Below are 27,988 nucleotides of genomic sequence, written 5' to 3' on the forward strand. Positions count from 1 at the left end.
GTTGTGCTTTTTTAGCGTGGCACTGCACATAATTCATATGGATGGGGACAGTGAGTGGCCCCCAGTTTAAAATCCAAACTGGGCTCCACACCCGCTGGTGAAGAGAAAGTGAAGCGCTGCAGCAGAGAGGAGAAAAACAGGAACAGCTCCATCCGTGCCAGTTGCTCCCCAAGACAAACTCTCTTTCCTGAAAATCAGATAAAATGAAGGGTAATCATAAAGGGTGTCTTTTTATGGGGGCATAATTTATGGCAGGGTTCCTCAAACTCTATCCTGGAGTGCCACTGTCCTGCACAGTTTAGCTCCTGCCCTGATCAAACACACCTAGCTGTTCTAGTGATCCTGAAGACATTGATTAGCTTGCTCAGGTGTGTTTGATCAGTGTTGGAGCTAAACTCTGCAGGACAGCGGCCCTCCAGGACCGAGTTTGAGGAACCCTGATTTATGGGGTTCCGCATTGTCAATGTATATATTTGGATTACTTTAGAAGAAACAGTTTCCCTATACCTAGAGAAAAAGGTAAGAAGGCATCTCTCCTTCTGAAATTGCCCTCAGCATCCAGGAAGTGACCTGGATTAAAGGAGTGAGGCGTCTCCCACTCGGACTCATCAAACAGCACTGATGTCAAATTGCCGGTCACCATTGTGCCCTATAGAACCACAAGAGGCTTAACAAGAATATAATTATACACACTACTCTTACTGTGCTTTAACTAATAGGCTCTGCTTAAGTTCACATTCTTATTTTAAACATCACTAGGCCCACCTTTGGGATAGAGTATTTTCCTATCTGAGTATCTTCCACTGTAGCTCGGGTCAAATTTAATGGAATAATATTTCCAATCCTCTGTATCTCATGAATGACAGCATTGGTGTAAGGCATGTTGTCCTTGTCTGTTAAAGATGGTTGCCTTGACCCTCCCAAAACACGATCAATCTCCTCCTGAACTTTGGCTGAAAATGCAAAAATTAGAGATAGTGCATGCGTATGACTTTTTATGTGCATATGAATGCCATTTCTCACAGTAAGCTCTCACCCTGTATCTCAGGATATTTCATCATGTAAAGGAGACCCCAGTACAGAGTGGTAGAGGTTGTCTCAGTTCCCGCCACAAACAGATCCAGAGTACAGACGCACAAGTTCTCCACATCAAACCCAGAGGCTGTGTCCTCTTCAAGCTAAACAACACAGGTGAGAGGCATTTGAATTCAGTAACCACACATTATTATTACCAGAGCTTTCCCGTAGCAGCTCACTTACTGACGCCCCCCTCAGAAAGGGTCTTACTTTTTCCATCTCGGCAAGAAAGCAGTCAATGTAGTCCCGTGGATTTGATGGGTCATAATCCGCTCTGTGTGCATTCACCTTTCCTTTAACAAAGCCAATCACTTCATTCCACAGAGCAAAAATTTTCTTGTGCGATCCAGGCAGTCGCCGCATGAGCCATGGGAACATGTTATAAAGCTAAAGAAATCAAAACAAAAAGTAGATGAGCAGTGAACGAAAGCAAAGTTAAGTTGTTAAAATTAGAAAATGTTTACTTGAGCCCAGATGCTTCCTTCTAAATAAATGGCTTCATTGATGTTCTTCAACATAGACTGGAAGTCATGGTCACTGTACTCAAATCGATTTCCAAACACAAGGACACAGATCACATTTGAGACAGCGTTGTTCAGCAGTAAGCGAGGGTCAAATGGTCGACCTGGAACAGTTGTTCATGTAAATCACACTGTGCTTAATTTCAAATGCAATTGTCAATTATTTTTCAGTCAACAAACCTCAGTAAATACCTTGTTCATTTGAAATGGCTTCATTCATAAAGCAACACTCAAGACTGATGGATGGCTCTAAACTTTTCTTTCCCAATCCAAAGTTTCGAAGAGTTGAGAGTGCAAATCTCCTCTGATGCTTCCATTTATAGCCACTACTAACAATTAAACCTGCTCACCAAAAAAAAAAAAAAAAAATGTAGTTAATAGATTACTGACAATTTATGGTGAAATGCTGAACCACCAATTTAACATTCTGATATTAAACTGACCTTTGTCTCCAGTGATGTCATAAAATAAAGGTAATGTGGGACGATCAGCAAGGTTATCACCCTGTTGTGTATAGACCTCCTTTACTAGTTTATATCCATCCAACACAACAATTCTTGGTCCAAAAATTCTAAGGCTGAAAATCTTGCCGTATTTTTCTGCAAACTGTAAAATATTGAAAATCAACATATGTATCTTAGAAATAGTAGGTTTCGGTAGTTTTTAATGTCATCTTCATTAATTTTAGTCCATTTACACTGACTAAAATTACATGTAATTTATGTGAACGCAAATAAAATCGATTGAAGATAAATTAAGATAAAAAATTCTGAAAACACCAACATATCTTCAACATATCTTAGAAATAACATTATATCAACATATCTTAGAAATAATCATAGGTTTCAATAGTTTGTAATTCTTCGTTCATTTTAGCCTGTTTACTCCGACTATGATAATCTGGAATGCCACTCAAAGTCGAATATTTGACCTGTGAACTCAGCGTACATCGATCAACTCCGACCTCAGTGAGAAGGTGAATCATTTGACGTCTCTTCCAAGATGTCGGCAAATCCTGCTTCCAATGAGCATTAACGTAAAAATACACTATTAATAATATATTTTAAATTAACTGGATCAAGCACTGTCTCTTTATCCCCAATCTAATCTTTAAAAATGTGGCGGCCTTAATTTTTTACTTAACTGTGATTTTAAATGCACCAAACACCCAATTAAGTTAATTAAGCTTTAGATGCGTGGAAACTGGTCAACAAAAATACATTTTTCTTCCCATTCCTGTTATTTGGAATAATCTATATACATTATTCAAAACCAAAACTATTATGCAATGATTTTATTAGTAGCTAAGTTTTAAGAAGGATTTTCACAATTATGCTGTTTTTGTAAAGTGGAAACAGAAACAATCTTGTACAACCCGAAATAAAGGTTACTATATTTTCCATTGACTTAGCCTACAGGTTTTTTACGACTCTCTAACTTCAATACAGAACAATCATAACGCTGTCAAGACATCTAAGCTGTTGAAAAGGATACTTAAAGGGATAGTTCACTTTGAAATTAAATTTTGGTATGTTTTAGCTTACCTGAAGGGCATCCAAGATGTACAGTAGGTGTCTTTTTTTCCGCAGTAGTTTCAATTTTGATATTTTTAGGTCAAACCGTTCTTGTCTGACAGTCATATCATGCAGGTCTATGGTCACGGTCTCAAAGAGCATGCACAGAGTCCAAATGAAAACAATTCCCCATCGTCCAAATGAAACAATTCCCCATCATAAGTACACATTGATGGCCTAAGACACGAAACGAGCGGTTTGTGTGAGAAAACGAACAGTATTTATATAGTTTTTACCTCTTATAAAACAACCACGTCCAAATGATCTGAGAGCGCGGGCGCTTCCTGCTGTGTGACGTGTACGCAGACTGGTGCATAGATATATATACACTAGATGTCGCATTAAAGACATTCGTTCCAATGAACTGCCGTAGCCAAGGCGACATCTAGTGTATATATCTATGCACCAGTCTGCGCACACGTCACACAGCATGAAGCGCCCGCGCCCTCAGATCACTTGGACGTGGTTGTTTTATAAGAGGTAAAAACGATATAAATACTGTTCGTTTTCTCACACAAACTGCTCGTTTCGTGTCTTAGGCCATCAATGTGTACTTACGATGGGGAATTGTTTCATTTGGACTCTGTGCATGCTCTTTGAGACCGTGACCATAGACCTGCATGATATGACTGACAGACAAGAACGGTTTGACCTAAAAATATCAAAATTGAAACTACTGCGGAAAAAAAGACACCTACATCTTGGATGCCCTTCAGGTAAGCTAAAACATACCAAAATTTAATTTCAAAGTGAACTATCCCTTTAATGTATTAGATCGATGTATGATTGATTTGAAAATTGTTTGAAAATGAACAAATGTTTAAATAAATAAATAAATAAATAAATAAATAAATAAATAAATAAATAAATAAATATATAAAAAAAAAAAAAAAATAAAAAAAAAAAAATTATATATATATATATATATATATATAGCGGGTAGGGTGGTTTAGATGGAAGTGTACCTTTAAGGCCTGCTCATTGGCCCTGATTATTTGGATCAGGTGGCGTAAGTGACGCGTCCCTTTAAATGTGTCGTGAAACATGAACGGAAAAACATTAATGCGGTGTGAGTTGAAGAGTGAGCCTTTTGGTGTATTGGCTGTGTAAACGGGAGAACGTGAGTCTTTTTGGAAGGTCATGCCTATTTTTCGTTAATACTAAACTCATTGAGAACCGCTTAACACGGCTCTTTTTTTGTTTGTAGCTCGGTCTGGCGTCTGCGTGTATGGTGACCAGTAAATGGTACCAGCAGTTACGAGTCTATAGAAACTTGCTCATATAATAGCGAGTAGTGATTCTATATGGGTTTGCAGCAACGTACGTTTTTTAACCTTTTTTTTCTTTCCGATGTAACATGTAATGTTTAGTGCTGATCGTTTCCTTTCTTTGATATTGACTATGAATAGAAGCAACACTAGTTTAACTATTGTTACGGGGCATGTAGCTCTAATTCATCTAGGCTGGTGTCCAAAGAAAAATGTAAGTTTATCGAATCCCTTTTTTGTCCTAATTTTCTAATTAGAGATTTAATATTGTTTTAAACTGTCATGATGCTATCGAACATCGCGTCATAAACCACTTATGCTTGTGATTACAGGAGGATTGCCTTCGTCTGTCACTAGCCACTGTTTTTCCTGGGTTTAATCCTTTTGTTTTACTTATCTCTTTGGATGTGTGTGTGTGTGTGTGTCTCAGGGATCTGCTACCATTGTTCTGTGATGACCTGGACCTAGGATGGAGTCTTGCTAGTGGTAGCTTGTTAATCCAAATGTTTTTTTTTGTTTGTTTGGCAATTGTTATAATTCAAAATTCGGCCTATGGGCATTGTGCAATATCTCCGTTGGGGACAGTGTCTATGCAATATTTACTAGTGTGTTGTGTGAAATGCTGTGTTAATGTATGTATGGTCGATTTGGTTTGAAGTGTTTCTTGCAGTTGTAACTGAGGAGCTAAGGACTGTAAGGTGCTAGCTGTTGCTAATGAGGTGAAGCTGGTCCGGGTGTGCTGGCAAGAACACCAAAGTCGGAGAAGGAATCCAGTTTAACAGATTTATTTGTACAAGCATATGAAGAGGGGGAGCCAGATCATAATGGGTTGTATTAAACCGTGCTCTCTGTGCGCAGATCGAAGATGATCATAAATACTGGCGCTAAGTGGTATCGTCTTTGCTTTATGTCCTTAGAAGTGTCAGCATATGAGTGTGTGGTCTGTAACAAACAAATAAAAGATATGCTCTAACAAACAATGCTTCTTTCTTTCACAATCACACTCATAATAATATAAATTACATTAAAACTACTGGCTTCCCCAAAACATCAACACAATGTTGCCGTTGAATACAGCAGAACATGAAACATAATGCACAGCTTACATGATTACACTGTACTGGATGAAAACTCAAATACTTCTATACTTCACATTAGCATCCATTTTTGTGTCATAACTCCTTCCACATCTCAGCAAACAACCATCAACTCAGCTCGAGTAACAGTGAGATTTACAATACTCACTTTCTCTCTGGATGCACGTAACTTTAAACACTCAAAGGAACATAACGAAGATCAATCAAATGGATTTTTTCCTGGTGTAGACTTGATCCGGACATCTGCTGACCTTACACGACCATTGGCGCTCTGATGTACCTTAGTCAGTCTGCCGACCGGCCAAAGAGCCCTGGGAAGCTGCGGGTCCATCATCAGAACAACTGAGTTGACCGCAAGATCCACATTGGTGATATGCCACTTCGGTCGAGGCTGCAGGGTGGGCAAGTAGTACCTTATAAACCTAGACCAAAAGTGGTCTGCTAAGACCTGACAGTGTCTCCATCTTCTCCTGCTCCTGCTCAAGCCTTCACTCTTGTTGTATACCACCTGGGGCAGAGCACCATCCAGCCGCCCCATCAAGAGGATGTTCGAAGTGATTGCATCCAGATCTGCTATATTGGCTGAGGTATATCCCAGTGGCTTTGTGTTCAGTATCGCCTCGACTTCCAACAAGACGGTACGGAGTACTTATTCGGAGACCGGCTGAGCTCCTATAACTGTATACAAAGCAGATTTGACCGATCTTATCTCTTGCTCCCATGCCCCACCGAAATGAGCTGCTGCCAGGGGGTTGAAGTGAAAGGCAATCTTCTGCTTCACTAGAAGTTGCTGAAGCTCTGAGGATAGACCGTCAAATGTCTCACGAAGCTCTTTCTCTCCTGCCTTGAAATTTGTGCCCTGATCCGAGTAGTTCAGCCGGCGTACCTCTACGGGCAATGAATCTCCTGAGGCTCATTAGAAACGAGTCTGAATCCAAGCTGTTTAAGAGGTCCAGGTGCACCGCTCATGTGGTGAGACATTTGTAAATAATTCCCCATCTCTTGTCAGAGCAGCGTCCCAACTTCACATGGAAAGGTCCAAAACAGTCTACACCTGTGGAATAGAAGGCTGGCTTATATAAACGTAGACGGCCATGGGTAAATCTGACATCTTGGGCACCAATGGCTTGGCCTTCCATCTTCTACACTCCTTACAGAGATGTTGTATATGACGGATTGCCTCTCTCCCGCGCAGGCTCCAGAAAGTGCGACGCACTTCTGCATATACCCGTTCAGGTCCAGGGTGACAGAGACGAGTGTCATAGTCCTGTATAAGTAGCTTGGTGGCTGGATGACTAGGATCCAAGACGATCGGGTGTTTAAAAGCAGAATCGAGTGCTTCAGCCGCCGCAATCTACCACCAACACGTATGATCGCCTCCTTAGGGTCTAACTCTGGGGACAAGTTAAGTAGGCGACTACTATTTGGTACTGACTTGCCCTTCTTGAGGTGGTGCAGTTCTTCTGGGTAGCAATCTTGCTGAGTTCTCTTGTAGATTATCATTTCTGCTTGATGATAATCTGAAGCAGTAACAGCGCTACCCAGTCCAGCTGCCCCGTGAAGCTCATGCACTGTAACCTCAACCAGATCCTTCCAAGTGTGTTGGCCACCTTGTAGAGAACATGGCCAGTCACTGTTAGTCACAATACCGCAGGAAACTGACTTCCTGTACTCTGACAAATCTGAATCAGGCAGCCTAGGTGATTGAGATGGCCATTCGTTGGGTCCCTTAAGGAGGAAAGGGGGCCCTTGGCTTCAGTGATTAGGCGTGGCGAGCTCCCCAAGAGTCTTAACCCGCGTGACATCATCAGCGGGATTCAGTGAGCAGTCCACATAATGCCAGGTGCTGGGTTCTGTGAGCTCCTGAATTTCAGCTACACGGGTGCCCACAAATACTTTAAAACGGCACGACTCCGACTGCAGCCAGGTAAGCACCGTGGTTGAATCACTCCAAAGTATAGTCTTATCAATCTTCAAAGTCAGCTCCCCTTCCAACATCTTTGCCAGTTGGGCTGTTGTTAGGGCACCGCAGAGTTCTAGACGTGGAATGGAGTGCCGTCGCCGGGGAGCAACTCTTGATCTTGCTGCCAGGAATGACAGGTAGACTTGGCCTTGGGCATCCTCGGTCCACAGGTAAGAAACACAGCCATAGGCTTTCTCTGACACGTCGATGAATATGTGGATCTGTCTAGAGACAACCGTTTGACCCACCTGAGCTGGAACATAAGATCGAGGCAAGGTTATGTGAGGCAACAGATGGAGTTTGTCTTCCCACTCTTTCCAAGCTAACTGGAGCTCCTGAGGGAGGAGGGGGTCGTCCCAGTGACGGTGCTTATCCCACATGCTTTGGACAAACAACTTGGCGCGGGTTGTGTAGGGTAATATTAAACCCAGAGGGTCATACTGCCGAGCTAGAACTTTATACACGTTGCGCATAGTCAGTATGCCATAGTCCAGTGGGCGGCTCTTATACCCCAAGATGTCTGATTCCCAATGCCAACTAAGTCCAAGAGTTGATTCTGACAGAACTGTGTCATCATGAGAGAGCCAGCGCTCCATACTGTCCGACCTTGCTTCCTTTGGCAGATGTCCGATGACACTTGGGATGTTACATGCCCAATGACGGATCTCAAATCCACCCGATGCCAGAATCTCCCTGAGTTTGTCGACTAATCCTCTGGCTTCAGTTGCATTTGGCAACGTCAATGTAGAAACAGCACTCTACAGAGTCTCTGAAACCATCCTCTGGAACACTGTGATCTCTAGCATGCCGTTGAAGAGCAAAGGTGGCACAACAAAGTGAGCAGGTGGTGCCAAAAGGCAGAACTTGCCATTCGAAGGTATCAGGGGGATCTTCTCGCTTCATATCTCTCCACACAAACCTGAGAAGTGGCCGGTCTTCTGGCAGAAGCTGGACTTGGTGGAACATACCCCTGATATCTCTAATAATTGCTACTGCTTGTTGCCTAAAGCGCAGCAGGACCCCAAGAAGAGATGCGCCCAAGGTCGGTCCTGGAAGAAGGGCATCATTCAGATTCAGTCCACGAAACTGAAAGGAACAGTTGAAAACAAGCCGATTCTTCCCATTATGGCTAACTAAGTGATGAGGTATGTACCATGATTCACCAGTCATTGAGATCTCATCTGGGCCCAACTTCTTGACAGCTCCTGATTGTACCAGCTGGGTGATTGCCTCACAGTAAGCTCTGGCAAGTTGAGGGTCCTTAGCCAATCTCTTCTCAGTACTCCTCAAACTCGGTAGAACCGCCTCTTTGGATGCCTGGAACAGGGGCATGTCCTGTTTCCGTAGCAACGGAGTAGCATACCGAAGGATGCCAGCTACCTCTACCCTCCTTGTCTTTGCCTCCAGGTGCTCTATTGCCTCCTTGTCTTGCTTCGATCTCACTGCCATCTTGTCACTCTGAAAAGGCAGCACATCCATCTGCCAGAGTTTCTCAACATTCCTCATCAACTCTGTTGTCTGTGGTGAAACACTGGTAAGGAGGCACTGTTGTGCGCATGCTATCCACTGGATGAGGTGAGTCGGCCCCTGAAGCATCCAACCCAGTCTTGTACGGATAGCTGCCGGTCCTCCTGGAGGGCCTAACCTCACTGGCTCGACTGGAGTGAGCAGATGGGGGTGATACGCTCCTATCAATACAAGGGGCTTGACATGCTCGAATGGTTCGATAGGGAGGTCTGCCAGATGCTTATTTTTCCTCTTCAACATGGAGATGGGATATGAGTGATCCGCCAGGCTGAGGCGCTGTGAAGTGAACGCCTCTGCAGCCTGAAAGCTTCTTCTGGGATGTGCAAGGGGTGATATGCAGAATGAGATGGACGATCCCTTCAATGTTTGGACATCCTGTCGTATTGTGCGAAGGACAAGATCCTCTTGTCTACCTTGCAAACCAAGTCGGTCAACAGCTTCTGGAAGGAGCATTGTGCGTTCCGATCCATCATCCAATACCGCGTAGGTGTCAAGAGTACGGTCCTTGTTCCGAAGAAGCACTCTCACAACCTTTAATAGGACACGAGTGGAAGTTGATGGCCGGTCCAGGTAAAGAACCTCGGTACCGTTGTTTACTAGACAACTCTCTACTTTGGGCGGCTCTGCAGCGGGACGGGTGTTCACACTATGGAGAACTCTCAAGTGCTTTCCTTGGCACAGGTCACATAGTCTTTTGAGGTCGCACTGTGCAGCTTGGTGGGACCTCCCACATCTCCAGCATCTTTTATTTACCTTGATCCACTCTATGACTTCCTCCCTTGTGAACTTCTGAATGGCTGGGCACTTATTCAGAAAATGTTCTGAACTCTCACAATATCGGCAGTACTGCTTTATCTTGCCTCTCCTTTTGAAATCTGAGGAACTCTGACCATCTTGCTTTGTGGCTTTACTACCTCCAGAGCTCTCTGCCCCATTAGCTTTGTGGCTCAGTGACCCTTGGACTCGGGTGTCTGATGGGGTGTTATAACTTTGACACCACGACTCATACTGGAGCCACTCTGCTAAGTCAAGCAGGGTATGAGTAGAGCCAGGTCGATGGAACATCTGACGTCGGAAATTTGCCCTCAACTCAGGCGGAAGTTTCGTGAGCAGCCGTGCAACGTGTGAGCCGCATCTCAGCTCAACTTCTCCATCAGAGCCCAGGGTCTTTAACATGCCCACTAACGACTGAACATTCAAAGCAAACTTCTCAAAGGCTGCTGGATCACCCCGCCTTGTCTCTGGTGAGTCCAAAACAGCAGCAATTCTCTTTAAGGCGACTTGATGTGGCTGCCCGAACTTCAATGCGGCCATTGTGTCTGAGTACGGCATAGGCGAATTGATGTATGAGTCGGCTATAAGGCAAACCTCCTCCAACCTCAGATGGTCCACGAGAACCTGATATTTGAAGAGCTCAGTGGCATCCCTTGGCAACAGATTCATCAGGGCGAGCTTCAGGTGGGAGAATTCCATGGGGTCCCTATGGATGAAGAGGGGAATTTTCGGTGTTGGCCCATGGTATTCCTTTTCCTTCATCGTAGCTGATGAAGGCTGGTATGGTAAGTCTTGAGAGGGGGTACGATGACTCATATGAGGTCCTGGTACGTGTTTAGGTGGAGGCCCAGATTTAGCTGAGTCCATGACAGGAGGAGAGCTGGTGCCTGGTGAGTAAAAATGCGACCAGTGAGTTAGAGGCTGAGTATCGTGAAACTTCCTAGCTGGTGGTCTCTTAGGGGTTGAAGACAGATGACTTCTAATTGCTGAGTTAGATACAGCACTATCTCTGATTAGCTGAAGTTCCTTCATCATTCTATCTATCATTGTGACCATCTGTGTCTCGTCACCCTCTGGAGGCATTGACAGTGGTTCAAGCAGAGGGCCATGGTGGAGGCGGTAGCCAGTCGTCATACTTCTCTTCTTCCCTTCGGGTCGGAAAGTGATCCTTTATAGGAGGGGGTGGAACTGGCCCCGATTCTTGTCGTGCTCCCTGCAGTGTCCTAACTGAGGCTACAGGAGAATGCATTTCCCTCTGAATATTCCAAAGCTGTGCATGGCCGCTCTCCCTGTTCTCTTCAGATCGGCATAATGATGTGTTCTCTCTACGCATCTCATACAGCTCATTTTCGTCCTCTGCAAAGGGTGTCGGAGTGTCTGTCCACTCTACACGTCGGCCAGTTGAACGTGTATCATAGCTGGGAGAGTACTCTTCATCATGCTCACTAATATCAGAGTCCCACTGAACCTGACGAGGGGACCGTGAGACATATGTTCTTTCAGTGGGCGTCATCATAGCCGCTTCCTCATGGTGAGAGCTCCACCCCTCTAGCCCATGCATATGCTGTAACAAACTTGTACAAGATGAAACTTGTGGCTGCTGTCTCACTGGACCAACCTCATAGTCCTCAAGATACTGTGGCGGTCTACGCTGCCTCTTAGGTCGAGTCGATGGGACCCAGGATGCTTCACCGCATTGTTGCATGTTCCCGGAACAGCTTGTATCCGGCTCGAAGGACCAAATGTAACTGAGGGGCTAAGGACTGTAAGGTGCTAGCTGTTGCTAATGAGGTGAAGCTGGTCCGGGTGTGCCGGTAAGAACACCAAAGTCGGAGAAGGAATCCAGTTTAACAGATTTATTTGTACAAGCATTTGAAGAGGGGGAGCCAGATCATAATGGGTTGTATTAAACAGTGCTCTCTGTGCGCAGATCGAAGATGATCATAAATACTGGCGCTAAGTGGTATCGTCTTTGCTTTATGTCCTTAGAAGTGTCAGCATATGAGTGTGTGGTCTGTAACAAACAAATAAAAGATATGCTCTAACAAACAATGCTTCTTTCTTCTCACAATCACACTCATAATAACATAAATTACATTAAAACTACTGGCATCCCCAAAACATCAACACAATGTTGCCATTGAATACAGCAGAACATGAAACATAATGCACAGCTTACATGATTACACTGTACTGGATGAAAAATCAAATACTTCTATACTTCACATTAGCATCCATTTTGTGTCATAACTCCTTCCACATCTCTATTCTCAGCAAACAACCATCAACTCAGCTCGAGTAACAGTGAAATTTACAATACTCACTTTCTCTCTCGACGCACATAACTTTAAACACTCAAAGGAACATAACGAAGATCAAACAAATGGATTTAGTAAGGGAATTTCACAACTCGTTCTCGCTGAAGATGACGGCTGATGCAAGACTGGATCGCGGCGCGCGCGCACTCTGAAGCACTCCACCTTATGAGCTGCGTTCCGTCAAAATAAGAGTCCCCGCAACCGGGAAGAGAGCTCTTATCCATCCACGTCGTAAATCAGTGTCATTAGTGAGACTTTCACACAGCAGTGTTTGAGTGTGTGTATGTGAACATTATCTATTTATTCGACTTTATTCACTGTAGTCTAGGTATTGTTAGATTTTATATCTTGTAACTCATTCACTATGAGACTTTTATTCACTGTGATTTATTTATTGTAGAATTGTTCACTGTTACCTATGGGGAACATTTGTCTGCTCCGATTGTCAATCAGTGTATTGTCTAGTGTTTAATAAAACTATATTTGAGTACATCAGTCCCATTTCCATCCCTTCATTGGATCCAACCTGTCTAAATAGTTAACGCCTGAATTTATATAGCTGTATATAAAAAAAAAATGTATGTGTGTTTTTGCCTTTAAGTAGATGGTAAATAATGTTGAGATTATCAATTTCACTTTTGCACAACAAATATATAGAAATTTTGGTATGTTGCAAATTTGCGACAACAGGCATGTAGGATATTTGTAATTTGTAGTGATTACAATTTAGCTCAAAGGAATTATTAATTAATTTATAGGGAATTCAAAAGAGTCACTTATTACAACCGAGCAAATGACTCGTTCGCGGTTCATTTGAACTGGCTGTAACTATCAACTCTGCAACGGATATAAATATCCGAACTATAGTGAAACACTATATAGTTAGCAAGGTAACTTAGATCAGAAGTTTAAGACATTAAATTTGTAAGCAAAATAACACAAGTAATATTTCTCTTTAGAATACAAACAAGACTTTATTGATTATTCTAACACATAAAACTAATATCTAACACAAACACACACATACACATTCAAACGCGTTGCAGAAAGAAAAGAGTAAGGAAAGATTAAGTTTTAAGAGTGAGTTTAAGAGTGAGAGGATGTAATCCCAAGTTTCTATGCACTTATAAGACACAACCTGAATGAACCATCAATCATTAGTTTAACCTATCGTTTCCTAGGTTATTAAATCTGTATCAAATACACCAGTTCAGCTTAAGAGTCTGGAGGCAGTACTTGCTTGTCTTTGCTTTTGGGGATTCCCTTTTGTTGCGTGAAAGGGGTTTTCCCGGTCGTTCTTGGCTGGTCTCCTCGTGCCTGATGTCTGGGTCACGTGGTCAGTCACGTGACGTGCTGGCGGAATGAAAGTCTTTGTTTGAAGCTGGCTTTGCAGAAGAAACGTGGCTCGAAATCTTGTCGCAAAACTTAACTTAGAACCGAGACTCACAACGGAAAAGAAAGGAAACTAAGAAAAGAAAGGAAATTGAGAGGAGTAGATGATGGCTTGAATGAAGCTGTTTAACCCATGTTCTTCAGATCTTGATTTGGGTTATTTCGTCTGCGCGTTTACATGGTTCCTAGTCTGTCTTAGATCTTCATCTCCCGCTGCATTTTTGGTTCTGCACTAAAAACTCTAAACTTTGTTCTGGTGTTAAGATTTTAAACTCAAATGTCCGCCCAGCCTCCTGGATCAGTTCTAACCAATTAGACACTGTCTTTGTTTAGGAGGTGGCGTTCTCTTCACTTCTTATCATAAATCAAGCTTATCTGTGCTCTCCTTACTCTCTAAGCTCTAGCAAAGAGTACAGAGGCCACAGCTAAGACATTATTACTATTATAAGAATCCGAAACATTTTCCACAGATTTCAATCAAGCCATCCTTTGAATTAAGAACATACGATCATATCGATATGAAACACAACACATTTTCATTCAAAAATCTAACAATTATAACAATTACATGAATTGTATGGCATCTAAGCATATCAGATACACCCATCTATTGTAGGAACAATATAGAATCATGTCGTTGCATGATGCTTGATCTATAAGTCCATTGAAAATTGTTCTTGAATGATTTTATTTATGTTATAGGTAAAATCTCAGCTCTGTGGTTTGAAACGATTTTACACCCTGAGGTCTATCAGAGGTCCTTACGGAGGGGGGAGTCTGGAATGTTGTGGGCTCGAGCAGCTTCTGCTGTTATCTTGATCGGGCTGAATTGTGCTATCTCTGAGCCAATCATTCTTTTCCAAGCTATCTTACATTGACCAGTTCTTTCTTTAGTTGGGCTCATCTTCTTTGAAGCTTGCATGGCCATAAAGTTCTTAGCTGGGGGTTTTCGTTGGTCAACGGAGACTGGCTGGCTGGAGCCTTCTTTTATGGCTCTGGGGTTGGTGATTTGGTGTCTGGAATGTTCAGTTCTGTGAGAAATTATGTTTGAACAATTCACCTGGAAGATTCATTTGTGTTTGTTTCGCACTCAATCCTACAGGCATTTAGGGTAATTTTTTTTACAAAATGGTAAAATTAATAAAACACATTTTCCCATCTCAGGTATGTAGATTTTATTCATGGCACAAAGTTGTTAGAACTTATAAACTTTAATTGACAAATTAATGAATCTAAATATGAATAAAAAATATTAATTTTGGCTGAAACCATCTAAATACAGCATTATTATAATATGTAGCCATTAGCCCAATCCAGCCGTTATGGACCAATGTCGCAAATTTGCTACAAACAGAAATCTACAAAGTACGTAAAAAATATTCGTCACATGAAGCCTATATGAATAACATAGCTATAGAAGCAATCAATAAGCTGGTACATATTTTTATCTTAGCACAACTTAACTCATTTTGGGCAATTTCTCCACATTTGCGCCCTTGATATTCGGATTTTGCAAACCAAAATATTAGCTTCGGTGAACCGGATGTAGTTCCCACTCCGACCGCTCCTACGAGAAACCAGTGCGTGCAAAATGTTCCTAGGTATGTATCGAATGTGCACAAACAGGCATTGGGGGAAAACACACGCTATCTCGCCTGCAGTCTGAATGGAAGGGGTTTGTTGCAAATTCGCGACAGTGGGCGTTAAGGAGTTAAAAGGGAGCGCTGTTTGGGTTTTCTAGTTTAAATATTCAAATTGTGTGTGTCGGAGCGCCCCCTAGGGGTCACATATATATAAACACACTTAACAAACATGAATAACATTGTTTGTTTAAGCTGATCTTCCGCCAGACCAGCTGAAACATGCTCAATCTGAAGGTGGCACTGGCAGACAAGCCAAAGGTTCCCTTTTGCAAAGTAGCTGCTTACGCTATGGGAAAACTCCTTTTCTCGAGAATATTGAAGCCAAAATTTTAAAAGACAGTGCAGCTGCACAGCCAGGGGGCAATGTTTCGGAAAACATTGAAGCTTCCCCGGGCGCTGCCATTGATTGGCAGACCATCACCTGCTGTTAGCATTCCATTGACTCCCATTCATTTTGGCGTCACTTTGACAGCGAATAACTTTACATCTGAGGCGTTTAAAGACTCCATTTGTCCATTATTTATTTCTAAAGAAACACAAAAATGTATAAAAGGCTCCATTGCCTTGTATCTTACGTTATGGCCCCGTAGATGCCGTTTTTGTAAAAATAGGCTAACGATTGCGTCATAACCACGCGACTCTCTCAGTGGCGGCGCCAGGGAGGAGCTAGGTGGTGCTGTAGCTCCCCCTATAATAGCCATAGCACCTGCCCAGCACCCCCAAGAAATGTCTGTAATTTTTTTAATATTTATATTTTAATGTCATGTTTAAATAGTCTTTTTCATGTTGTTAAAAATAGGAATTAAATAATTTAAAAATCGCGAGCGGACGCGGGGGCGGGGGCGGGCGCGGTCGCCGTGAGCGCTGAGCGAGCAGGAACGAGTAACGTAGTGAGTTGTCTTCGAAAAAGATGGATAAAGCAAAAAAACTGTCGGGGACTAAAAAGAGAAAGAGAAAGAGGGAAAAGGAATGGCATGTCAATTGATGCGACAGCAGCTACTATAAGTTAGTGGATGGTGAAAGGCAACAGGTAGGATTTAAAGTGTGACGTCCAGGCATGTAGGTTACTGGCCATCGGGACTACCGGGAGATTCCCGGTGGGCCGACGTGCTTTTTGGGCCGATACATCTCATACTTTTTTTTTGTCTTAAAGGCCCACAAAACTCGTACATCGGCGGCCCATTCGTTTTGGTTGGCGGCGCATGGGTTTGTGCCGGTGTAATGCATTGGTTAAAAAAAGTCAGCATTAGTTTTTTTTTTCTGACACCCCATGAAACACGTAGATCAGCGGCCCATTGGTTCTTTTCTTGATTGACACTGGGCTGGCCCAATCACATCTGTAAAGTATAGAAATATACTCTTTCAAGTATAGAAATTAGTACAAAATTAATTATGAAAGTTTCCTTTATTTTTCAGTGCATTTGTTTTACAATATATGGCTATTACTATCATGGGATTAATTAACTATTATTATGTAGTAGTGTAATGTAGACTGACACCAACTAAAAGAGGTTTGAATTTTTCTTTGTTTAATTTGCACACTGAATATGGGTTGGAGCTTTTAATTTTTAACTCTCAAAGTGCACCAGATTGATGATTGCCAAAATTATTGCTGCATACCCCTCTGACACTGGGTAGTTGTGTCCCTGTCTATAGCCCTTGCGTTGAATACTTTTACATATACAGTAAATATACTTATAGTCGCAGAACGAGTATAGTTAATGTGGGCATGTACGCATAATGAAACGCCCCAAAATTTAAAGCACCTTCTCTTAAGTGTTGAGCATCCCCATAGCACCTGCAACAGAAAATCTCTGGAGCCGCCACTGGACTCTCTGTCGCACAGTAGAGAAATTGCCGTATGGATAGGTGGAGAAGCTTGCGTGCAATAGACCCCTTTTGCGCGGACGTCACAGTTACGTCACGGCGCTAGCTGGAGGCAAAACAAACGGAAAATTGGAGGCGGCCAATACAAACCAGCACAGATTCGGCTACATAATAAGGAGCTTAAATTATTATTTGTATTATTAAATGTCATCTTGTTGTGTTGTTGGGTACAAGAATCGACGAAAAATGAGTATGCTGTATCTGGATTTTTTATTTCTAGAAAATATTCATATCATTAAAATTGCACCGTAGTGTCACTCTTCTTGGCGCTGGTTAGACAGAACTGCGGATCATACACACAAATCTTTACATGACCATTCAGCACATAGTTATAGGCATCTAAATATATGCCCTCAGTTTCTCTTTACCCTCGGTTTCTCTATCGGGTAGGTGTAGAAGTCAGGCCACTCAACCGGAGGTAGCGTTAATGTTAATCCTGTCAGATCGTCCATTGACTGAGCGTGTACGGTCATCTGGTTCCGTCCGTTAAAATTAACTTTTGCAAATAACAATCGCGGTCCTGGACAGTGAGTGACCTCGCACATTAAGACAAAATCGGATTTTCTCCAGTCATTGTTAAAAAAACCAGCTAACAAAACTTGCAAACTAGCGTTAGTGAAGCGGCCAGAGGGTTCTTTCTGCCTCCAGCTAAGCCCCGCCCACACAAATACGTCACCATGTTTACCAACTGTAAAAGGGTCTATTGACCATAGACTGTAAAAAATATGGACAAAGCGTCTGTGACGTCACCCATTGACTTTCTGAAGAACGGTTTTGAAGCCGTTTATGGGGGGTATGGGCGGCGCCATCTTGGGAAATCTTGGGAAATCCTAACCCCGCCCACCTTCTGACACAGCGCGCGTCACTCAGCTCACTGTGCTACTCCGGTCATCTTTGTGTATATTTTAGGCAACGAAATATGTTATAAAACACCATAATAACTCTTTTCGTTTTCATTTAAAGAAATCTTAAACATTATAGCCACACAAATGTGGTTCAGGCAACGCGTATTGATTATATTCACTGCACATAACGTTTGCCTATTTATAAAAAAACAAAATATAAAACACAAACCTGCCTCTTTTCGTTTTAAATATAATATAAAAAATATTAAACATTTTAATATGGTCCAGGCAATATGTGCATTTGTACTAAACAACAGATTTTGCAGTAAACAACAGATCATCTTCGTTGTATTAAAATTTAAAATGACAAAACTCAACCCAGTCTCTTTTTGTTAAATTTCAGTTTTATCAATATTAGCCATTATAAAAGTATAAGTAAAAGGTATAAGAAGCTATACAAATAAAGCAAACAATTCAGTCAAACATACAAAGTCAGCGCTCTGTCTAGTCCATACAACGGTAAAGTTAAATAGCTTATAAAGTTATGAAACTTCCCCTCAGCCAAAACGATTGGCCAGGGAACAAGTTATAGTTTCACAAAACCAAAAATCGCCCGTTAGATATACACAAGACGAATTATACCTCATGTTTAACCACTACAGAGACCCCAGGGTCAGCGGCGAACGACTAGCCGAGGAAAAGCTGTTGCAGGCGGGGTACATGCGCCGAGCGCCCGGTCATCATCGCTGGATCTCACAACTGGATAAAATTTTCATAAATCTTTAAATAACCACAGATTTGAGCTTTAAACAACTACATTCTCGCCTGAAAAACTCTAAAAACTACATTTCATGATACAGAAACAGTAGTATTATATTTCAAATGTGTTAAAAAATGGCGCTTCTTATGTTGTCATTCTCCAGTTGGCGCAGCCTAAGCTGTCAATCAAGCTGTCAATCAAAGTTAACCACGCCCTTATTTGTCATACATTTTATATCTAAATACTATCTAAACTAACGAGTTAGAAAAAAATTCACTACCCTCGCCGTTGTCAGGCACTCGGAACCTATCGAAAAATACAATAAAAGTCCATGGGACCAACCTGTAAAAACATGAATTTATGCTGTGAAAACGGACATTTTAACATGGGGGCTATGGAGATTTGCTCCCTTTTGGGACCTTCCCCTAGCGGATTTTCGATGTATTGCAGTTTTTCGCACTTCCGGGTAGGCTTCATTTTTCAGATGAGAATGTTGCCCCTTGCTATTGACCCTTCGCAGGGAGCTTGATTGACAGGCGATCTAACCAATCATAATCCGCCATCCGCCATTTTGTCCGACAAAGCAGTCAGGAGAGATAACTTAGCAGATTAACATGGGAGTATTTGAACTTGAAAAACGGAATGTACTGACGCCTTTCCGCGGTTAAAATAACATTCCTTCTTATGTTCATTCATGTTTATTTGATGCTATAAATTAACTAGAAGGAAGAGATGATCGGTTCACGAGCAGCTTTAACTGATGCTCTAGTCTACAGCGATCTGTCAGACACATTTAAGAGCCACAAAACGGTATGTATCGTTTAAATTTCTTTTTAAAAATGACCACATTTGAAAGGTGAGACTTTGTTTAATATGTCTAATATCAAAAGTAACCGAAAAGTAACCTGGTCCGTCCTGTCTGTCAGCGTGTTGTCAGTCTCCTCTCTGCTCCGCGATGTATTTTTCACTGCGTGAGAACATGGTGTGGCGTGAGAGCAACGTAGCTTGTCGGGCATAGCGACAGTAACTAAGGGGGGCGGGTCTTTGCGAAGGGTCAATTGGAAGGAAGTGGAGGCAAAATGACAAAATAGGCTTGTTTGAGATGCGCCTCGCCTCGCCTGAAATGTATGCGAGAGTAGGCGGCTGCAGTGAGAGGAGGAGTGAAAAAAGCGCAGGCAAGCCGGACAGTTCTCTCTTCTCGCAGTGGATCTGACACCTGCGAGATCAAAGACGGATATCGCGGGATTCACCGGATTCACGCTCGTGCACAGTGTTGCTAATAAACTGAATGGAATTTAAGTTCTGTTGCTTTTATGTGAAAATAAATATAATGAACAAGACACCCAAAGTAGCATACTTATTTAATTCCATTCCAAATACATGTTTTTCAGTCTTTTTTTTTTTTTTTTTTTTTTTTTTTTTTTTAAATAAAAATTACATTGCATAACCCATCGCACTGAGGTAGTTTGGGAATACTACCACATAACGTACACATAAAACATGATATCAGAGTTTTAAAATCAAACATTTTAAAAGAGAACAATACATCACGGTTGTTTAAACCAATGAACATCAAGCTGTGTCGTCAGCAAGTCGTTTCCCATCATGCTTCTGATCAGCGCAGTCAGTGGAGAGCAACTGCGCTCGACTGCAGAATCCGACAGGTGCGCCTTGCGCTCGCGAGAGATTTTTGACATACGTCAGCATGACATCAGAGCAAGGCGGACCGCACTCGGACACATTTCTAACCGGCATGCATCTCGCGCTGATCACCGGTGATCGATTCTGCGCAGATTTTGCTCATCTCAAACAAGCCTTATAATTCATTTTCAACGTAATTGCGTATCACGTGACGTCACGAACACGCATAACAGAACAGAGCAAGGCGAGCATTTGCGCTTATAAAACTTAAACTTTTTTATTTATTTTTTAAATGACCGATCGTTTCGCTAGATAAGACCCTTATTCATCGTCTGGTATCGTTTAAAGCCCTTTGAAGCTGCACTGAAACTGTCATTTGGACCTTGAACCGTTTGGGTCCCATTGCAATGATCCATAATATGGGGGAAAATCCTGGAATGTTTTCATCAAAAACCTTAATTTCTTTTCGACTGAAGAAAGAAAGACATGGACATCTTGGATGACATGGGGGTGAGTAAATTATCAGCAAAAGTTTTTTTTTAAAGTGAACTAATCCTTTAAGGTACCTCCTTCACTCGTTTGTATCTGTTCAAAATAACAATTCTTGGGGCGAGAAATCGAATGTTTAAAATGTCTCCATAACTTCAAAACATGATTTGAATATGTATAAAGTTTAAATACTGCTGAATTTCAATACACTTCTGATTTCGAATTACATTAGCCTACAGATAACCAAACAAAAATACAATTATATATTTTAGGCTACCTTTACCAACTGAAGGTGGATCTTCGTTTGATCGATATGATGAAGGTCTCCAATAATCGGTAAAGACCATGGTCCAGGAGGAAAGTTCTTCGGCGCTTTATGCCTGATATAATCACTCAAGAGTAAAAACACACAAGAAAATAACAAAACAGTCTTGATATCGAGCCATTCGTATAGATGCAGCAGGACCATGATGATGCTATATTTTGGACTGTTAGGCAGGTTAGGGTGTTTGGATTGAAGTAATAACTGTGAATTATTTTATAATGTTTACGTGATCAACTCGTTGCATTACGTTGATGTCCTTGGACTGCCTTTATTGGCACAAACTCACCTGATGCTTTATATAAGGCTTACGTAAAATGCCCAACCTTAGCCTTCACCTTCACCTCTTATTTTGTTTTCTTTCTCGCTTGGGTGTTTTAAACAAGATATCAGCTATTAAATTATAATCTGCCATTTTATTTAGGCAACTAGACTATGTGTTAATCTTTTTACAGCATCATAAGACAGGGAATGAAAGATGCAACTGAGTCAAAATCATTCGTTTGAGTTTTGTCTTCAACAACTATACATAAAAGAAACATACATGACAGAGCATGTGCATCATTTTGCTTTTAGGTAAACTTTATTGTCTGAAATTAAATGATAAAAGTCCTTATCCAGTAATTACAATGTCAGGAAAATTCATTGGTCAAATAAGAGTAGCAGCAGAGTGGAAACCCTGAAAATGTGCAGAACTTCATACAGGAATTATTTCATACATAAAAATATACATTGTATTTCAAATATAAAAATATTACACTGTATCACAAATTTATACAATACTTTTTTAATCCAATTTACAATTTTACTAAACTTATACAACCGTCCTGGAGTAACCTGTTTTTAAAGGCATAAATCCCTACATCTACAGTTTGAATAATAATAATAAAAAAAAAAAAACTCTATAGACCCCTTTTGCGCCGACGTCACAGTTACGTCACGGCGTTAGCTGGAGGCAAAACAGAGTGAAAACTGGAGGCGGCCAATACAAACCAGCACAGATTCGACTACATAATAAGGAGCTTAAATTACTATTATTATTATTATTATTATATGTCATCTTGTTGTGTTGTTGGGTTCTAGAATCGACGGAGTAGCCTACAGGCTTCAATTTGACATTTTATCGCATAATGTTTTCTAAATGATTGAGATTATTTGTAAATCATCTATGATTGTTGTTTTGATTGATTGTGACTAGACTTTTTGAAGAACCTGGTAAGAAAGGGTAATCAAATACATAGTTAAAAAATGAATATGCTGTATCTGGAAATTTTATGTCAAGAAAATATTCACATAATTACAATTGCACCGTAATGTCACTCTTTACATTGTCGTCTTGTCTGGCCTTGGCGCTGGCTAGGCAGAACTGCGGATCGTACCACAAGTCTTGTACGTGACCATTCAGCACATAGTTATAGGCATCTAAGATGTATATGCCCTCAGTTTCTCTATCGGGCAGGTGTAGAGCAGGCTTCCTAACCGGAGGTAGCGTTGACGTTAATCCTGTCAGATCGTCCATCCATTAACTGAGTGCACGGGTCGGCCAATCTGATTCCGTCCTTTAAAATTAACTTTTGCAAATAACAATCGCGGCCCTGGACAGTGAGTGACCTTGCACATTAAGATAAAATTGGATTTTCTCCAGTCATTGTTAAAAAAACAAGCTAAAAAAAACTGGCAAACTAACTAGTGAAGCGGCCAGAGGGATCTTTCTGCCTCCAGCTAAGCCCCGCCCGCACAAATACGTCACCATGTTTACCAACTGTAAAAGAGGTTAGGCTATAGGAGGCCACATAGGTTACCAGCCCAAAATCTTTACTCACTGCCACTCCACCCTTACATTTAAATTAAACCCTATCCATTTTAAGGATATTCATTTAATTTTTTTTCCCTGACCAACAACCAACGCTACGAGTGGATTCATCTTTCCTTTCATAGCCTTGTCAAAAACACACTCTCCCTTTTCTCACACTAATGGGTTTTGAGATGTTTCCATGTAATTTACCAAGCAATTTATCCATAAACTGTTCAACAGAAAATACAATAGTCTCAGTGGGAAAGCAATCCTATACAGCAACATTCACATGGTTCTAATTTGTTCTTCAAAAGGGGTTTTATTCCTAGTATTGTAATGCTCATATTTGTAGTGTGACTGACTGACAAGTTAATCACATATTTGGATTGACTGACCTTTGTCTCCAAAGATGTCATAAGATAGGTAACATGGGCCGATCAGCAAGGTTTTCGCCTTGTGTATACACCTCTTTCACTGTTTTGTAGCCGATCAAAACAAAAATTATTGGTACGAGAATTCGAAAGCTTCAAATATGAATGTGCGAAAATGAACATATACACAACTTTGAAATAGTTTTAATAGCCATAAATACATGATTTCAGATAACGTACATTTACACATCATCCCAAAGCTGATGAACATTTATATTAGTAGTCGTGATTTACTGTCTATTGACGGCTTTCCCAGATAAAAAAAAAAAAAAAAAAAAAAGCCTACAATTAGGCCTAGATATGACCTTTTCCAACTGAAGATGTATCTTCTTGTGAACGATATGATGAAGGTCTCCTACAATGGGCAAAGACTTTGGTCCAGAAGGTAAGTTTTTCTGTGATTTATTTCTGAAATAATCACTCAATATTAAAAACACAAGCAAAAATAAACAAAATATTCTTGATAATGATGATAGAAGAGGTTGCCATCTCCAGGTTGGTGACCTTTGTCAGAATTTGACTGCTTCTCAAAAACAAGATTGCATTCCCAGTAAAGGCTAAAATACACTACACATTTGTAAAAAATCAGAACAGATTAAAAAAAAACCTGCCAGAGCTGAGGAGGAGTCTAGTTCACAAGCCTTAGCATACATTAATTTTATAAAACTATAATATTTTAAAATATAATTTTTATAAGTTGAATAATCATTTATTATTATATTTATTATTTTTTAACTTGCTTCTTATTATTGTTTAATCTTTTGATTGACAATGTAAAAAGGTTACCAGCTTTATTTGGTTATAGATAATTTTAAACAATCTCAGATGAAGAAACCATATAATTCTACTTCGGAAAAAAATAATAATATGGTGATGTAAAATGTACATCAATCAACGAGGAGTGAAACTTATTCTAAATGGCTTTGGGGAAAGTGTCATTCCAAATTTAAAGTCCAAGCTTGTTTGAGTTCCCTCTGGAGGAGCCAGAGTAAAAGATTGTAGAAAGGATGTGAAGAAGAGAAAGAGCTCCATACGGGCAAGCGACTCTCCTGGACACGATCGTTTTCCTTGAAAGGAAAGGATGAAATAAAGACAGATGTGTGTTTATACTGTATAGACGGTGGGTTGCTATTGTGAAAAATAATGAATTAACAAATCAATGAATTAACATGTGTATGCAAAATTGTAAAATATTCTTATGTATAAATGTTTTTATGACAAAAAAACCTGCTTACCTATCGAGAAAGGAATAAAGGCTTCAGGTTTTTCAAACTCGCCTTGAGTGTTCAAAAAATTCTGTGGATCAAATGAATGTGGAGTCTTCCACTTGGTCTGATCAAACAGTACTGTGGTCAGGTTAGGAATGATCTGTGTACCCTTAATGTAGAATAAAAAAAGACAAATTAACATCATCTAAGGACCAACATGAACTATTCCATGACGCATATTAATTAAACAGTCTGATTTGCTAGGTAGGTAGTTGAAATTTGAATGCCTATTCTCTATTATATATATATTCTCTATATATTCTCATGGCAAGAACTAACTTAAAAAAGTTTACCAAGTTTTGTTATTCATCTCACCTTTGGAATGAAATATCCTCCCAATATTGTGTCTTCATTGGTCATTCTTGGCACACTAAGGGGCACAACATTGCTCATTCTCTGGACCTCATGGATAACAGCATCAGTGTACGGCATGCTGGGTCGGTCATCTAAGTTGGGTCGGCGCGACAGTCCAACTACTCGGTCTAATTCAGCCTGGACCTTTTCTGAACGCATGAATATGACATTTGATGCCAAAATTCCATAACATGCATCTAATATATTTAAATTATTATTATTTCCGCTAAATTATTTTAGTCTAATTAGCATATGATCCTTATCAGCCTAACGATGTGTTTGTATTTTGCATTTTTTTCCCCAAGCATGCACAAAACTGAATTTACAGTTGACTTGTAATCTGGAGCATTTTACCTTGGATTTCTGGGTATTTCATCATGTATACAAAGGCCCACAGTAAAGTGGTAGATGTGGTCTCAGTTCCAGCCACAAACAAATCAAGCACAGCGTATTGCAGACCCTCTTCATGAAATCCTGCTTCCAGATCATCTTTCCTCTATGAAGAACAGAGACATTACAACCAGCACAGTAGACATGACGGATAATGCAAACTCTAACTAAAAAAGTGGAATATTTCTGCGTGTTTACCAAATATTGTTTGTTAACAAACATAATTGGCTAATAAAGTCATATTTTCATAGTACCTTCTGGATCTCAGTAAGATAGCAGTCTATGAAATCTCTGGGTGAAGAGGGGTCCCAGTCTGCATAATGCTTGTCCACCTCTTCTCTAATAAAAGCACAAACTTGATGGAAGCAGGAAAACAGGTCTTTATGAGGTCCTGGGATGAGGTCCATAACATAAGGGAAAACACTGTAAAGCTATAATGGACAAGCAGCAGGTCAACTTGGGTGGGCACCTTTATTTCATTCATTTAGTTTTCAACTAGTGCACTTTATTGCCACAATTAGTGGCAATTCAGGAGTGTCAATGACCCTCATATCTCCACCACATCTTTTCATCTCATCGTCAGAATGATCATTGTAGTACCTGTATCCAGACGGAAGTTTGTAGCTTAAGGGCTTTAGACATCAGACTAAGCAGGTTCAGAAACCTCTGGTCAGTGTACTCAAACCTCCTGCCAAAAACCATGGAGCAGATGATGTTGGAGACAGCATTGTTAATAAAGTAATGAGGATCGAATGGCAGTCCTAAGAAAATACAACGACAGGTGAAGCTGGTCTCAATTTCAAACCAGTTTTTTAAAAAAAAACTTTTTAACTTTAGTTTTTAGTGTGTTGCAATGCAAATACTAAGTTGTTGTTTGCTTGTCAAAGGAGTCCACCTGGAAGTCTCTATGATATTTTGGTATTCCTTAAATCTTGTGTCCTTTACTCTCTAGTATTCCTCACTTAGGGGTCAAACTTGTGAACTTCAGCAGTCACAACAGACCAAAGAAAACATTTTTATCTTAAATGAATGTACTATATTTTGTTTCAATAATATTTATTCTCTAATATTTTGTATTTTGAGGGGGTTTCATGGTACAATACAATATTCACCTCAAAATAATGCAGCATTTTTTCTATATAAAAATAAATAATGACTCTCTTTTTATATAGTGCATTTAAATTTGCATTTGGATATAAGCATTTAGACATTAGTCAAAGACTACTTCTCCATGGCTGATTTGTAAATGCAAAATTCTGATCATTACAAACATGCATGGTAAACCTAAATATAAACCATGTTATGACTCTTATTATCTCAGCAATGCAGCTACTGTTCTTTACCATTGGTATCCATGATGGTCTTGTGCAGAAATGTGTACTCCTCCATGATGATGAATTCCAGGCTCCTCTTTCCCACACCAAGGTATTTAAGAGTACTGAGAGTGAAACGCCTCTGTTGCTTCCAGCTGTAGCCATTATTGAAGGTTACACCTGTTGACATTACACAATATGAAAGATGTGAAATTTAGAGAGAGTTAAAATGTCATTTGATGTCTTCTCCCCAACAGTTATGTACATACCTTGGCACTTGATTATTTTTTTGAGCACATCATTGGTAGGGCGGCCTGTGAAAATGTTTGCTTGATCAACAAGAGCTTTCTTGACCATGCTGTAGGTATTCACAACAACAGTGTTTAAGTTTCCCAGACGCAAGCTGAAAATGTTGCCATAGTGGTCTGACAACTGTAGGGAAACAGTTAATATAATAAACAAAATTGAAAGAATATACTAAATAAAAAAGGGTTACAAGTCAGGCCTTATTTGAAATACAGACATTATGCAGTCAGACTTCGAAATCACAACATTAAGGGGCCATAAATTACCTTAGTTAAATGAATATGAGGTTGTGTAGCATCAAGGTGGAAAACATTCCCAACAAATGGAAGAGGTGTGGGTCCGGGGGGATAGTTTCTTGGCTTCCTGTTTCTCAGCTGGTCTAAGATCAGAAGAAAAAGGATGAACAACAGTAGCACAGTCCCTGCATCTGTCCAGCGTACTGCGGCTAAAGAAAACAAAATGTTATCCAAAACCATTTTCTCCTTTTGTCTCCTTTATGCTGCACTGTGAAACGTGACTGCACTGTTTTACGCTTAAAGTTGTTTACTTCCTGGTTTACTTTCGTTTGTACTTTCGTACAAAAACATGGTCTGAAATAAACATTCAGAGAGAGCAAACCTGTTCGTGAACGAATCGAAAATATGATTTAAAAAACATATTTGCACATCCACGCACTTCTTGAACAGAACTCAAACCTCTCTTTAGAAGAGTGACTGTTTTTCTGCCTGTAATGACGCGAGCGAATAGCATTCTAGCGCGAGCTGCAAATGAGCATTTTTATTGGCTCGATCTACAGAACTAACACGCCCTCTTCTAAGTCTGCAAGCCAAGAGACATGAAATTAATCAATAGCTCGATAGAAGTCGTGCCTAGAAAGACTACATAATAATAATAATAAAAACTAATAATAAAAAAATTATGAGGTATATAAAATACAAGTCAAGACAATGCATGTTATAAATATGCTAATCTGTATCCCATGTTGTTCAGCTTCTCTTGGCAAATCTATCTGTTCAGAGGAATGATAGTACAT

The 27,988-nt window shown here is 40.5% G+C and overlaps 2 protein-coding genes across 2 annotated transcripts in view; one reads left to right on the forward strand and one right to left on the reverse strand.

Moving 5' to 3' along the window:
* Window positions 1-11: 11 nt before the first annotated feature.
* LOC307168613 (uncharacterized protein) lies at window positions 12-27,967 on the reverse strand (the record flags this gene model as incomplete). Its single annotated transcript, XM_079888742.1, has 19 exons — window positions 27,222-27,967; window positions 26,919-27,081; window positions 26,680-26,829; window positions 25,937-26,097; window positions 25,591-25,767; window positions 25,301-25,442; window positions 24,908-25,095; window positions 24,560-24,701; window positions 24,233-24,391; window positions 22,426-22,484; window positions 21,054-21,302; window positions 2,042-2,204; window positions 1,791-1,940; window positions 1,542-1,702; window positions 1,288-1,464; window positions 1,037-1,178; window positions 766-953; window positions 508-649; window positions 12-187 (listed from the first exon to the last, which is right to left on the reverse strand). Exons 1-19 carry the CDS (start codon window positions 27,429-27,431, stop codon window positions 12-14), a joined length of 3,099 nt encoding a protein of 1,032 aa, XP_079744868.1. The 5' UTR covers window positions 27,432-27,967.
* LOC307168614 (uncharacterized protein) overlaps window positions 20,377-27,988 on the forward strand; it is a 31,325-nt gene continuing 23,713 nt past the window's right edge. The window contains exon 1 of the mRNA XM_079888743.1: window positions 20,377-20,797. The gene's annotated coding sequence lies outside the window, so the exon portion shown is untranslated. The remainder of the gene's footprint in view (window positions 20,798-27,988) is intronic.

This window comes from Squalius cephalus (genome assembly GCF_949319135.1).
Source record: "Squalius cephalus genome assembly, chromosome: 12".
In the NCBI taxonomy this organism is placed as follows: Eukaryota; Metazoa; Chordata; class Actinopteri; order Cypriniformes; family Leuciscidae; genus Squalius; species Squalius cephalus.